We start from the raw sequence: 13713 nt of genomic DNA on the forward strand, positions 1-13713 counted from the left end.
GATTGATATACATATTGGTACCAAATTTCAGCTTTCTAGTGCTTACGGTTACTGAGATTATCCGCGGACGGACGGACGGACGGACAGGCAGACATGTCGAAACTATAAGGGTTCCTAGTCGACTACGGAACCCTAAAAACGCTATTTTGATACTGACACATCCGATCCCTATTGTAATACTGTAGCCAAAGAGTTTGTACGTGAAGAGAAGGGTCGCAGAAAGTATAGGACCCCGGACCCCTCACGAGTCTTCTCTTTCCGATTTTTTTTATACCACGTCGGTGGCAAACAGGTAGATAGATAGATAGATAGATAGATAAAAACTTTATTCATTTCCACAACATACATGGTTTAAATTACAAAACAATTAAGTACATGCAACTTAAAATTAAGAAAAAACAATCTATTCTAAAAAATCTAAACTAATAATGATACGACCATGTGTCGTGGCAGAGAATTGGCGCTGGCTCAGCATGATGATGCGGCAAGCCTATGGCAAGCCACATCGCTGATATTCTGCCAGAACCTTTTATAAAAGTTTGTGCAACGCTTTATTATAAGTACGTTCATGTAAGTGTCTGTGTACATGTTGTGTTAGTGTGAGCAAGTCTCTATGTGTATGTATCTGTATGACAGTCGCAGCAAATATATAAATTTTTCAATAGTGTTATTTGTATTTTAAAAACATAGTGGCAGAAGTACGCAATGCAACCAAAACGAAGAAATATATATATATATATATATATATACATTTAAAAAGAAAGAGGAGTTTCAGCCTTTTTCTTTTTGCTCCTTTAAAAGGTGTAATCGATACTTATGCTTGAAATTTAGTTTGGTTCTTAAACGACGAATGGGTGGAGGAATATTGTTCCAGCATTTACTTGCACGGTACCGAAAACTCCCCCTAAAAGCAGTAGAACTGTGTCTGGGTACCCGTAGTACGGCCGCTCTTGACGATCGAGGTTGATGGTGGGTATTAGAGTGCCATACAAGTTTTTTAAAGAGATACGAGGGCTGTTTCGTTTGGACGGTATCGAATAGCAAGCATGCAAACATAAGTTCTTGTCGAGCAGCCATTTTTAACATATCCGAGTTATTTCCGAGGTATACGGCTCGCCTGATGGAAAGCGGTCACCATAACCTATGGACGCCTGTAACTCAAGGGGTGTCACATGCGCGTTGCCGACTCATTAGAAACTTGACTTGAAATGAGTCTATAACCACATGACGAACAGTTCAGCGACTGTAGTGCTGACCATGTATTAGGTACTTTTGGTTGTGAGACTTGTGAGGTACCTACCTATGTGTAAGGTACAGCGGGTCAAATCTCGACTGGGGGGCAATTGTAACTAATCCATTTGTTACCTTATAAAAGTTTGAAAATTGAAGATACACACGACGTTACTAAACTACTTAGACAATTCTGCTATCTATTATTAGTGACAAACAAAGGTGTAATTCAGTTAAGTGACGCCAATTGGCATTGAACGAAAATACGGGCTAGTCAGTAACACCGGCACCGTGTCATTGCCGGTACCTCGGCAGTTGGATGATTGACAACTATTATAGAGGCGGGTTTGACTTATACGAGGATTTTGATTTTATATTCATCATTAAAAAAATATATGTCCGTCTCACAACAATTTGAAAATAGCGAATGAAATTCAAAGGTCCCCAATCCGCATTGGGCTAGCGTAGAGACTATAGCCCGAGGCCCCTTAAGCATGAGAGGAGGCCTAAAGCCAATTATTGTTTACTAGCTTTTTCCCGCGGCTTCGCTCGCGTTAGAAAGAGACAAAAAGTAGCCTATGTCACTCTCCAAGCCTTCAATTATCTCCACCTAAAAAATGACGTCAATTCGTCACTCCGTTTTGCCGTGAAAGACGGACAAACAAACAGACACACACACTTTCCCATTTATAATATTAGTATGGATTTAAACCCACAACATATATGAGTGTGCACGGGAAAACGTCCCACTTTGTCGATTGCTATAAAGCCGCTTCGACAGTTTATTCATAGGTTCATAGCATAAAGATGCAAGAAAATCTCGCCTTAATGGTAACCCACAAAGTGGGACGTTTTACTAAACACACTCTCATATGATGATGATCGATGATTCAATGAGTTAGCCACCGGTGGTTAAAAACTTTGTTAAACGTCGTAATGTCTAACAATAACTCCATTTCATCGTTCCTCATATTCGACAGACACGAACATGACAATTTGCGTGTCTAATCCCCATAAGAAGTTGATAACTTGACAATGTATCTAGACATTATATGTATTTTTCTACTCCAGCACTTAAATCTGTCAATTAGATTATTGTCAGCGGTATCCAAATTAAGTTCATTTGAGTAACGATAGAAAAGTCTATTTGTCTATAGGTTCATATGATAACTGCTAAGCAGTATTCATATGAATATAGGAGTTCTGTAAGTTTATTTTTAAAAGTACAACTTCCATTTATCAGGTATGTTTTCATTTGCAATAATAAATAACTCTTAATAAATAATATAATATTTAGGTTCATAATTTAAATCAAGATGAAAAAATAAACTGAAATGCGTTTTACATATTAGATATTGCAAAACAAAGGTAAAAATCATAAGTTTATCAAATAATTTTACATTTGACATTTAAATATTCTTGAACGCAACCACATTTTTCGTAATTGAAAACCGGCTTATTTTCTATTTCTCTTGTCTATGGCATGAAGAGTTCGGTTAATGTACGACCCAGAAATGTACAGACCAAAATCGGCGTCCACTTTTTTGGACGCGAATTACGGGGTCGTACAATACTGCCGCCCTGTAAAAAAAGTGGCTTCGAATTATCGCCCGGACCAAACGTGTACAGCCCGAGAATGCCCAACCCATCAATTCACGGCCCAAGAACTCTCGTACATCATGGACGCCAATTCCTGGGTCGTAAATTTTTGGGTTGAGCATTCTCTGGCTGTGCATTATTGGTTCCCGCATTTGTAAACTTTTTAAAAAATTATTTGAACTATTTTAGTGTTTTATACTTTATTTTAAGTCGACGTTGTGCAAAAACTTAAGTAATTATGAGTGATTCTGGTGAACAATATACTCCCCAAGAAATCAAGGCTATGGCGCTCAAAGTGACTGACAATTTGTTACCTGAAAAGTCGGATACAGCGTAGCAAAAATGTTATGATTGTTTTATGACATGGAAATTGCAAAAAAATGTTTCAACTTTCTCTGAAATCGCATTGTTGGCATATTTTGAAGAATTGTGCAACAATATCTCACCATCAACATTTTGTGGACAGAATACTCAATGCTACGACGATCCACACAAATATTCCCATTCATTATATGAAGTAAGTAACTAACCCATTTTATTATTCTTGAATAGGTATGTATGTGGCTGTCGTAGAAAAAGTATAGTATACAATCGTAACATTATGAAGGCTATAAACGTTAATATGACAAGGTACAGAAATCATTACTTATTTATGCCGGTGACTGTACCACAACCACACCTCGGGACAATCGCGATCAAATACATTAAGTTCGTGTAAGCGAGAGCGTATACCATGCTTGTATCAGGGGCGGCTCACTCTGCGATTCTATCGCCGCGCTACAAGTACATGCGGGCGGCCGCGAGTTCGCGGCCTAATCAGGGGTGGCTCGCATTCCCACGGAACGCACGTTCGCACTTTCTATTGTTACTATACGTCGCGAGTTTTTTTTAAAGGTTCATATGCGATATCCGCGGGTGGAATGTCTAATAATGCTTATTTAAATAAACATCATGAATAAAATAGGACAATCTTACACTTTCTACTATCGATTAAGTAATTTATGTCCCACGGAAACGTTGAATAAGGCTTGTGACGTTGGGACTTAAACTACTGTATATATACCTAGAATTGAATAGGTATTAATTTTTTTTAATCCGTAGTCAACCCTATCGTCCGACGCTGCGCACGTGCGGCTCGTTTCTTTGTAATAATTTTTTAGGCATTTAAAAAGGCGGCATTTCGTGAACATCAAAGCAGTGGGCCTTCTGTACTTGTACTATTATGTATTCTGTGCTTGTATGTGAGATTTGGCAGCTCGACTGGTCGCGTTCTTGACAGGCGGTAACTGTGAGGTAACCGAGAACGGGTGGGCGGCACTTTCAGCTGGAAGCAGGGAGTGGAGTGGCCATGATACTGTAGTACTCTTTATTATACTGTGTTAGCGCACTCGACGTTACTTGCGTAAGTAAATAATAGATCGCTACTCTGTGTACGTAACGCTTACGATAATAATTCTTTCATAGCTATCTATCTCTATCGCTCTTGTATTGGCGCGACAGACCCAGACTACCTTTCGCGGCGTTTCGTTTTCGTTTCGCGTCGTAGAAATGCCATTCGGCTACGGGGCCTGGTGTGACAACCGCCTAACCGCAATAGCAGACTCGTGTGATACAAATCTGACCCCAACGTAGGGAGTGCGAGCAAAGGTCCCCTGGGTTATCGTAGGGGGCAAATGCAATTACGCATACCACTTGTGTGCGGGGACGGGACGGACCCAAGTGGTTATGTGGGCTACCCACTAAACGATCCCCCCCCCCCCCCTGCCGCCATTGTGCGCTTTTCATCTACAGTACCACCAGCACCATCAGTCCGCAGTGCAGAGCACCACCTCCGTAGGCCAGTCATAAAACAAACCTAACCTAACCAATCCTATCAATAGTTTGACAACTCGTTTTAGAATTATGACTAATGATAATCTGGCAAGCAAATTATGTCAGAAAAAAGGGATCCGATATAAATCTTAACTTCTTAACACAATAAAAACTTCTAAAAACGTCATCTCACGTCACCGGTTGATTGGATTGGATGGCACGCGATTTCAAATAAATGCTCGCTAAAGCGCTTAGTAGGTGCAATCGATAATCGATCGAATTCCGGAATGTAACGCGAATCGCGTGCAACTATCGACTCGAGCCCTACCCAACTCTTCACAGAAAGCGTTTCATTGACCGCAGCGATAGCGGAACCATTTTTATGTCCGGATGTTATCCTCTATTCTCACTAGTGTCAATCGCTATTCTCAACCGATTCTCATGAATTTTTAACCCCCGACGCAAAAACGACGGGGTGTTATAAGTTTGACGTGTCTGTCTGTCTGTCTGTCCGTCTGGCTGTCTGTCTGTCTGTCTGTCTGTGTGTGTGTCTGTCTGTGGCATCGTAGCTCTTGAACGGATAAACCGATTTCGATTTAGTTTTTTTTTATTTGAAAGCTGTGTTAGTCGGGAGTGTTCTTAGCCATGTTTCATGAAAATCGATCCACTAGGTCGCGGTCGGGGGTTTTTTCAAAATTTTAATTTTATTTAACCAGATTCTATGATGAACTCAATTTTTGGTCGACATTTTTTTTTTTGTAAAATTGCCATAAAGTGCCAATAACGGATATGGCGCTTAAGACAATCGTGACTTGACTGTTACAATGGGTTTAAGATCTAAGTATTTTTCATCTTTATGTTTTCTAAGCATGTCGCGAAGGTCTACAACTCCCAGAGCCACTATAGTTTATGGTGTTCCATTAGTTCCATACATATACAGTCATGCAATAAGCTTAATCTTTGGTATGCTTATGAGGAGATCTGCTCCGTAAGTCCGTATGCTTTCAACTTTAATCATTTATTTATTACGCTTGCTAGGTGAATAAATATTTTGATAGGCGCATATGAAAGCTAGGGTGGAATCACATCTATTAGCAATTCAGCATCGAGCCGCATTTTGTGTAATGAGAGATCGCTGCATGGTTTCATCTTTCTGATGCGTAGGAAAGCGTAAATGTGTTTATATTTAGTTTTTCCGTAAACGATTGTCATCACATCTTAACTAGTCCATAGAGTAAACTGACTCTGGTTCTTACCATTATTGCCACCGATACTGGAACTCGATCCTTTCTGCCAGATACTATGTTGCGTTCGCAGGCTGTTTAGTTCCGCTGAAACAAACATCAACCATATAATAGAACAAATAAAAATTTAGTCTCGGAAAATTTGAAAAGAGTAGCAATCGAAATAAAGATGTTATATTCTGAACTTATAATTTCTAGGCTTATACCCATTATACCTTACGTATTGATCGGCAATTCATTATACCTATTAGAATGGGGGGGTGTTAGGTGGGGGTAGGTGCGTTAGTTCAGGTGTGCGATGCTGAGCTCACAACGTCTACCTCTACAAGTCTACCATACCACGTCCCCGTCGTCCATGGCACTGCCGCCGCGGGTCATGGACGAACCCGTCTCACTTGTGGGTCGGGTCGTACACCCTGGTAATGCTGGTGGTCAGTCGGGCGTCGCACAATTACATCTACCCCGGACCACCAGTAGCCGAGTATGGAGGCGAGGTCATAACCCGCAAGGACCTAAAAGCCCAAGCGGGGTATGACAAACTATGGAGTTTTCCTTGCGACGTTGCTAGTAATCTGATTTCGATTGGATTGCTAGTTTCGTTGCTCGGACTCCCGGCTCCGCTTATGGAGTAGGTGGCATAAGCGGACTATACACACCTGCCTGCGTATGTCCTGCGCAGTTGAACGCCGTACGTCGGGATGCAGGAGTCCTGGGGGCTGAGACCTACAGGGGGTCGGGGTGTTGTTATCCCCTTAGGACGATACGCCCTTTTCGGTCCGAATTTCGGACTAAACGGTTGCCCTGCAGCTAGCCACTGCAGGGTAGTGGACACGCGTCCCGTACGGTTGAGGTGGTACGGTCCGCTGGCCAGATGTGGGGGGGGCGTTCTCTGGGAGGACGCTGGGGCTCGGCCATGCTGACGGGGCGAGGGCGGGTGGAACCACTGGAGGAAATGGGATCGTTTCCTTCAGCCACTCGTCTGCAGCACCCGATGTCGCGCATGAGACCCAACCCAATGCATCTATACCTTCCGGGTATTCCTGGTGTACACTTTAGCTACATCCCCAACGTTGCGGGCTCCATGGAGGGTGGGAAGCACGGGAGGTGAATTATCAAAAATACAAACAATGGAGAAACAAAGATCCAACCCCAAAAACCAGCAGCAGGTCGCAGCTTCCACGGAAGCGCCTTGCGCTAACAAGGGAACGGTCGCTGCTTCCTCGGAAGCGCCTGAACCCAAGGCCACAACGACCAATGCTCCCGCCACTGATGTGGCTGGTGAGCAACAGTGGCAACAGGTCTCAAAACGTAAGCGCACGCCGTCAGACATGCGCAAAAAACAAAAACGCGCGGCCCTACGCGCAGACAAACAAGCCGCAGATAGGGACGGACGGCAACCAGCCGTCGCAGGACAGCCGACAAAGGCCCCTGCTGCTGATGTCAGCGCGAAGCAACCGCAACGCCCCGGCGAAAGCCAGGGTGGGGCACCGCAGCGCGCCGACAAAGGTGCACGTCCTGCACCGGGCGCGAAGGAGAAATCCAACGCGACCGAGAAAGCGAGGCGCAAACGTGGGGGCAGAGGGAAGAAGGGAAAAGCGGCGCCAGACAAGCAGACTGGCACGGGCCCAGTACCCAAACGTCCTCGCCCCGACGACACACTATCGCCGAAAACAAGCTTTCCGAAGCGAACCAAAACTTCCACTGGTTCGGGTGTGGTAAGGAAGGCCGTCTCCTACGCTGACACTGTAGTCCTAAACGACCTGTATGTCGCAGTGATGACGGAACCCTTTAAGGACCTTACACCGGAACAAGTGGAAGAATTAAAGCTGACTCTGGAGACCAGCATCGTAGATCTGGTGGGCACTCCGAGCTCCAGCCCACACGCTCCGCACTGGCCCTCCTTCCGTGGGAAACCTTTCCACAGTGAAGGAGTGCTGAAACTACAGTGCGAGAGCAAAAGGGACGTAGAGTGGCTCAAGGACACCATAGCCACCTGCGTGTCACCAATTCCCGACACAAAACTGGTCGTGAAGCGCCAAATTGACATTCCCCGACGGGTGAAGTCCGCTGTTCTGCTACCAAGCTGTTCGGAAGACGTCAGGACGATCCAGATCCTCCTACGTAGACAGAACCCTTGGTATCAGGTCAGCAGCTGGTCGCTTTACAATGTCGAGCGCCATGAAGGGACTACGTCTGGAGCCTTCCTGGTTCTCGGCATCCCGGCAGACCAGATTCCGGGAATTATAGCAAGGGAGCGTAGGCTTGCCTATAAACTGGGCAACGCCTACATCCGATTCTTCAACAGCAGTGGCAAGCTGCTTGATGCGCCGCCACCTGTTGAGACTGCGACGGCTACTGTAGTGAGCGGTGCCCTCTCCGCTGCGAAGCAGAGAGAATGCACCGCTCCTAATACAGAAGCTGGCGCGTCGGTGTCGGAGGTTAGCGAACCGAGCTCCGTCGAGAGACAGAGCTCGACAGGCGAACCTGCGGTCCCCCATCCAACCTCCAGCGCAAGCGAGAGGGCGGAAGGGGCGTCAGCCTGCCCGCTGACAACCCCGCGCGAGGACGCTGATGACAGCGACCTTGAGAGGGATGTCGCGCAGCTGATGGACCACGACGCCCCGCTAGAATCGGACGAGGAGATGAGCATCAGAGATGGCTCCTCCACCCCTAACTAACGTCACACAAACCAACCTCCAGCATAAACAAGCCGCAACGGCTACCTTGCGAAGAATGCTGGAGGTCAACAACGAGGCCGTCGCCCTTATCCAGGAGCCGTGGATAAGGAAGGGCAGAATCTGCGGTCTAAACAACATCGGAGGTAAGCTACTTCTGGACACAACTGTAACCAATCCACGCACTTGCATATATATCCCCAAACAAATCAACGCAGTTTTAATGAATGAGTTCTGTTCCAGAGACTTGACTACGGTCAGGCTCCAGAGTAACTGCGCCAGCAGCCCAGAGTTAATCATAGCGTCTGCCTACCTGCCGGGCGACGCGGACATACCGACGGTCGAGCTGGCAAACCTCATCCAATACTGCGAAAACAAGAAGCTTGAGCTGATCGTCTCGGCGGATGCGAACGCGCACCACAGGCTGTGGGGCAGCGAATCTTCCAATAGACGAGGTGAGGACCTAGTAGAGTTTCTATTCTCCACCAACCTTAAGCTCATGAACAGGGGGTCGGAACCCACGTTCGTGACCTCCAGATTCCAAACTATTATCGACATCACACTCGCTACGGAAAGAGCATCGCAAATGATCTCCGATTGGCACGTGTCAAATGACCTGTCATGCTCCGACCATAGATGGGTAAGATACAAACTAAGCGTTGAGACTCCAAAACCTGAACCCTGGCGCAACCCGAGACGTACGGACCGCGTCAAGTTCAACAGGTTATTGTCTAGCAATCCGGAACTCGCAGTGCTCCCAGGAAGCTACGCGGAACCTGCTGACATAGAGGCACACGTAAATAAACTAACAGATATACTAACGGAAACGTTTACTAGCACTTGTCCACTAACAACACCCTCGACTAAGGCCGACAGCCGGAAAGGCTGGTGGGGACCTGAACTCGAGAAACTGCGAGGAAAACTTCGCAAACTGTTCAATAGAGCAAAGAATACTAGGAGGGCGACCGACTGGGAAGCGTACAAAGCGACCCAAGCGCTGTACAAAAATCGCATCCGAGAACGGAAACGCGATTGCTGGAGGGCCTTCTGCACCAACATCGAGACCAACTCTCAGGCTGCCAGGGTAAAAACATTCTCTCCAGCGACCCCGCCAGAAATGTAGGCTCCCTGAGGAAAACTGATAACAGCTACACGACTACCGACAGTGAGACTTGCAAGCTGTTACTCGACACACACTTCCCCGACTGCTCCGTCACGGAGGAGACTTCATGGGAAGGGGCGGACAGGCAAAGGTTAGTACAACCAACTGCAGCCGCCATGGACACTGCCACTAGAGCCGTAACACTGGAAAAGGTACTATGGGCAATAAACAGTTTCTCTCCATACAAGGCGGCTGGGCTAGACGGCATCTTCCCGGGACTCCTCCAGTGGGGTAAGGACATCATCGCGCCGCACCTAATAGTAATCTACAGAGCCTGCCTAATTCACGGTTACATCCCTGTGAAATGGAGAGAAGTAAAAGTGGTATTCATACCCAAACCAGGTAAGAACGATTATACGCAACCAAAGGCATATAGGCCAATAAGCCTGACATCCTTCCTACTAAAAACAATGGAAAGGCTCTGCGATCGCGATCTCAGAGACGGGGCACTGCTGCGTAATCCTCTTCACCACCAACAACACGCCTATTCCTCAGGCAAATCAACGGAATCTGCACTACATAGTGTGATATCACCAATAGAAGATGCTCTATCAACTAAATCATCAGCACTTGTAGCCTTCATCGACGTAGAAGGGGCTTTCGACAAGACGCAATTCAACAGCATAAGCCAAGCACTGCTAAACCATGGCGCTGACAAGACCATATCCTCATGGATTGACAGCATGCTAAGGAACAGAGCAGTGCAGGTAAACGTGAATAGCAACACAAGGGCCATTGTATCCAGAGGCTGCCCGCAGGGAGGGGTAATCTCGCCACTCTTGTGGAACCTCGTGGTTGACAGCCTCATTAGAGCGCTCAACGAGGCCGGCTATTATACCGTGGGCTATGCAGACGATGTAGCTATCCTCATTAGAGGGAAGTTCGAGCCAGTCCTATGCGACCTAATGCAGGGCGCGCTCAAAATCGTCGAACAATGGTGCTCGGAGCAGGGACTATCCGTAAATCCATCCAAAACTGAATTAGTACTGTTCACGAAAAAGCGTAGTATAAGGAACCTTCAGTTACCTAAGCTCCAGGGAGTGACACTAGCACTTACCAGAGAGGTAAAGTATTTAGGTGTCACACTGGATGACAAACTGCTATGGAATAAACATCTTGAAAATAAACTAGATAAAGCCCGCATCACATTCTGGCAGTGCAAGAGACTTCTGGGTAAGACCTGGGGCCTTCACCCAAGAATCACCATGTGGTTATATACTGCAGTGATACGGCCTATTCTTGCATACGGCGCTGTGGTTTGGTGGCCTAGAACCAAACTCACCACAGCGAGGAATAAACTGCAGCGTTTCCAAAGGTTAGCAAGCATTGCTACCACGGGCTGCATGCGAACTACACCCTCAGAGGCCCTGGAGGTCCTTTTAGGACTACCGCCCCTGGACCTATTCATACAGCAAGAGGCGGCCTCCGCGGCGGTGAGGCTTAAATCACTCAACCTCTGGGGTGCATCGAACGGGGCTCACACCATGATCCTTAGGAACGCCATTGACTACCAACCACTAATGATGGCTCCTAATGACAGGGTACCCAAAGTATACGTCTTCAACAGAAAATACAACATACAACTTGTTGAGGAGGAAAACGATTGGTCGAGAATACACGAACTACGCATATACACCGACGGTTCTAAAACCAAGACAGGGTCGGGTGCGGGCGTGTATTCTCCCGAAATAAACACGCATATCTCAACAGCCTTAGGCGAATATAGCTCCATCTACCAATGTGAATGCTTCGCCATTATACAGGCTGCCAACGCAGTGGCTAAGCGACGTATCACAAACCAAGAGATACGCATCGTGTCTGACAGCGCTGCAGTACTGCGAGCCCTAGATAGTAAGACCATTCAGTCCGGGCTCATACTAGAGTGCCACCGAGCATTGGAGGTGATAGGGTCAAACAACCTAGTCACGCTACAATGGATAAAGGGGCACAGCGGCTCTCTAGGGAACGACGCAGCAGACGAGCTGGCCAGAAAAGGTTCGGACCGGAAAGCGACTGGGCCAATCCCGATGCTTCCCTTACCGTTTGGTCAACTCAGGTCATGGATGCGTCAAAAAACCAGAACACAACACGCTGAACAATGGGCAAACACCAGTACCTGTAGACATTCCCGGGAAGTAGTGCCACACCCGGATACGCGCTTAACAAAGCGCCTACTAACTCTGAATAGAGCATCGCTACGAATAATCGTAGGCAACATTACTGGACACTGCCCACTTAACAAACATTTACATGTTATAGGTAAGACCGACAGCCCTCTATGTCGAGGATGCCTGTCGGCCGAAGAAACGGTCGCCCACGTCATCCTGGAATGCGAGGGAGTGAACACACAACGGGCTCAAATCCTCAAAACGACGAGGTCACTCCGAGAAGCCTGTGGAGACACCAGGAGGATCCTGCGCTTCTGGGCGGAGTTAGGCTGGCTAGACCCCTAGCTGGCAAATACAGCACGCACAATGGCCTCTATCTTTGAGGCTAAGTGCGGAAACCGGATAACCATAACATAACCATAACCATAACCATAACCATAAAAATAACAACGGTAATATAAATCCAGTAAAACAAACCGTGAATCATAAAATAAAATAATCCTATTAGCGATTTCTTGTTTACATTCTAGTAGTAGGAGAGGATCTATTCAAACAATGGTGTTATTGTGATTTCAATAGTTCAACATGCATATTATTATTATTTTTTCACCACATCAACTGTTAAAGCTCGGCCACACATGCGCGTTTTGATAACGTAGGCGGAGCGGTAGCGGAGCGCAACGATAGCGGTGCGCCGGACGAACGCTGGCGTTGCGCCCAGCGGACGCCGGCGGGAACTAACGAGCGCGGATTGCCAGCGGAATGCGCGCGGATTACGAGCGGAACGCAGGCGTTCCGCCGGCGCACCGCTATCATTGCGCTCCGCTAACGATACGCTATCAAAACGTCTTATGTGTGGCGGAGGCTTTAAAGATTAATTTTGCTATTCGAAAACGGATTGCTAAATTGCATTTTATCCACAAGAGTGCAAAGTAATTTCATACAAATTTTAACTTGATGCCTTGACCTGGCTGGTAGAATTTTATTTAGCTACAAATAATTATTTTGAATCTTAATTATTGAATGGATTGCTGGATTTGATTTAGTTTGATGTTTTATAGTCAATATTTTGTTCGTGTTGGTGTGGTGAAAAAGTTTGTGTTTCACTCGGTGGCAAAGTTTGTTTAACCTACGTGCCTTGAAACCCTCGCAACACTCAAGATTCCACTTTTTGAACCACTCGCTATGCTCGCAGTTCAATATTGGAATCTTTCGCTTGCTCGGGTATCAATATTGACATTTGACATGCACGTACGGTTAAACAGCAACTTTGCCCCCTTGTGAACTATTACTGTCCTCTTGGTTGGAAAGCATCAAATTTTAGACCACTGCGCTGAACGAAGTTTCATCAATAAAATTGTCAGTAAGAATATGTCAAAATTTCCCATTTCAGGGTTAAACAAGCTTTACAAAAAGCAGTGCCATCAAGTTAACAACATGTCCAGTTAAACCCAAGGTTCTACTTAACTGCCTTTTAAGGAGGTTCCAGTTAAGTAGATTATTGTCCTTGCTCGTGGTAAAGACAGATAAATATAGACTGCCAATCTTAGTAATCACCTGCGGTGTCGTAACGTAACTGTTAATGATGGCGGACAGGACTAAAAAGAATCCATGACATATCCACACTAATATTATAAATGAGAAAGTGTGTGTGTGTCTGTTTGTTTGTCCGTCTTTTACGGCAAAACGGAGCGACAAATTGTCGTGATTTTTTAAGTGGAGGTAGTTGAAGGGGATGGAGATGGACATAGGCTACTTTTTGTCTCTTTCTAACGCGAGCGAAGCTGCGGGCAAAAGCTAGTATTTTTAATAATTTGAGTTTCGACTGCCACTGGACATTTATAATATCCATTAAATTTATTATGGCCTAAAAAGAATATTAA

The 13713-nt window shown here is 46.0% G+C and overlaps 2 protein-coding genes across 2 annotated transcripts in view; one reads left to right on the forward strand and one right to left on the reverse strand.

Moving 5' to 3' along the window:
• LOC125232830 overlaps positions 1-13713 on the reverse strand; it is a 49651-nt gene that overhangs the window by 32485 nt on the left and 3453 nt on the right. Inside the window, exon 2 of the mRNA XM_048138622.1 lies at positions 5898-5972. Within this exon, the coding sequence (XP_047994579.1) occupies positions 5898-5972 (75 nt within the window). The remainder of the gene's footprint in view (positions 1-5897; positions 5973-13713) is intronic.
• Positions 7162-8945, forward strand: LOC125232828. The gene is made up of 2 exons (XM_048138620.1): positions 7162-8706; positions 8804-8945. The coding sequence occupies exon 1, from the start codon at positions 7214-7216 to the stop codon at positions 8561-8563; it is 1350 nt and encodes a 449-aa protein (XP_047994577.1). The 5' UTR covers positions 7162-7213; the 3' UTR covers positions 8564-8706; positions 8804-8945.

Source organism: Leguminivora glycinivorella, chromosome 13 (genome assembly GCF_023078275.1).
Source record: "Leguminivora glycinivorella isolate SPB_JAAS2020 chromosome 13, LegGlyc_1.1, whole genome shotgun sequence".
NCBI classification, from domain to species: Eukaryota; Metazoa; Arthropoda; class Insecta; order Lepidoptera; family Tortricidae; genus Leguminivora; species Leguminivora glycinivorella.

Excerpts from the sequence above, each read along its gene's own strand:
- LOC125232828 (XM_048138620.1), top strand. The coding sequence starts at position 7,214 with ATGCGCAAAAAACAAAAACGCGCGGCCCTACGCGCAGACAAACAAGCC.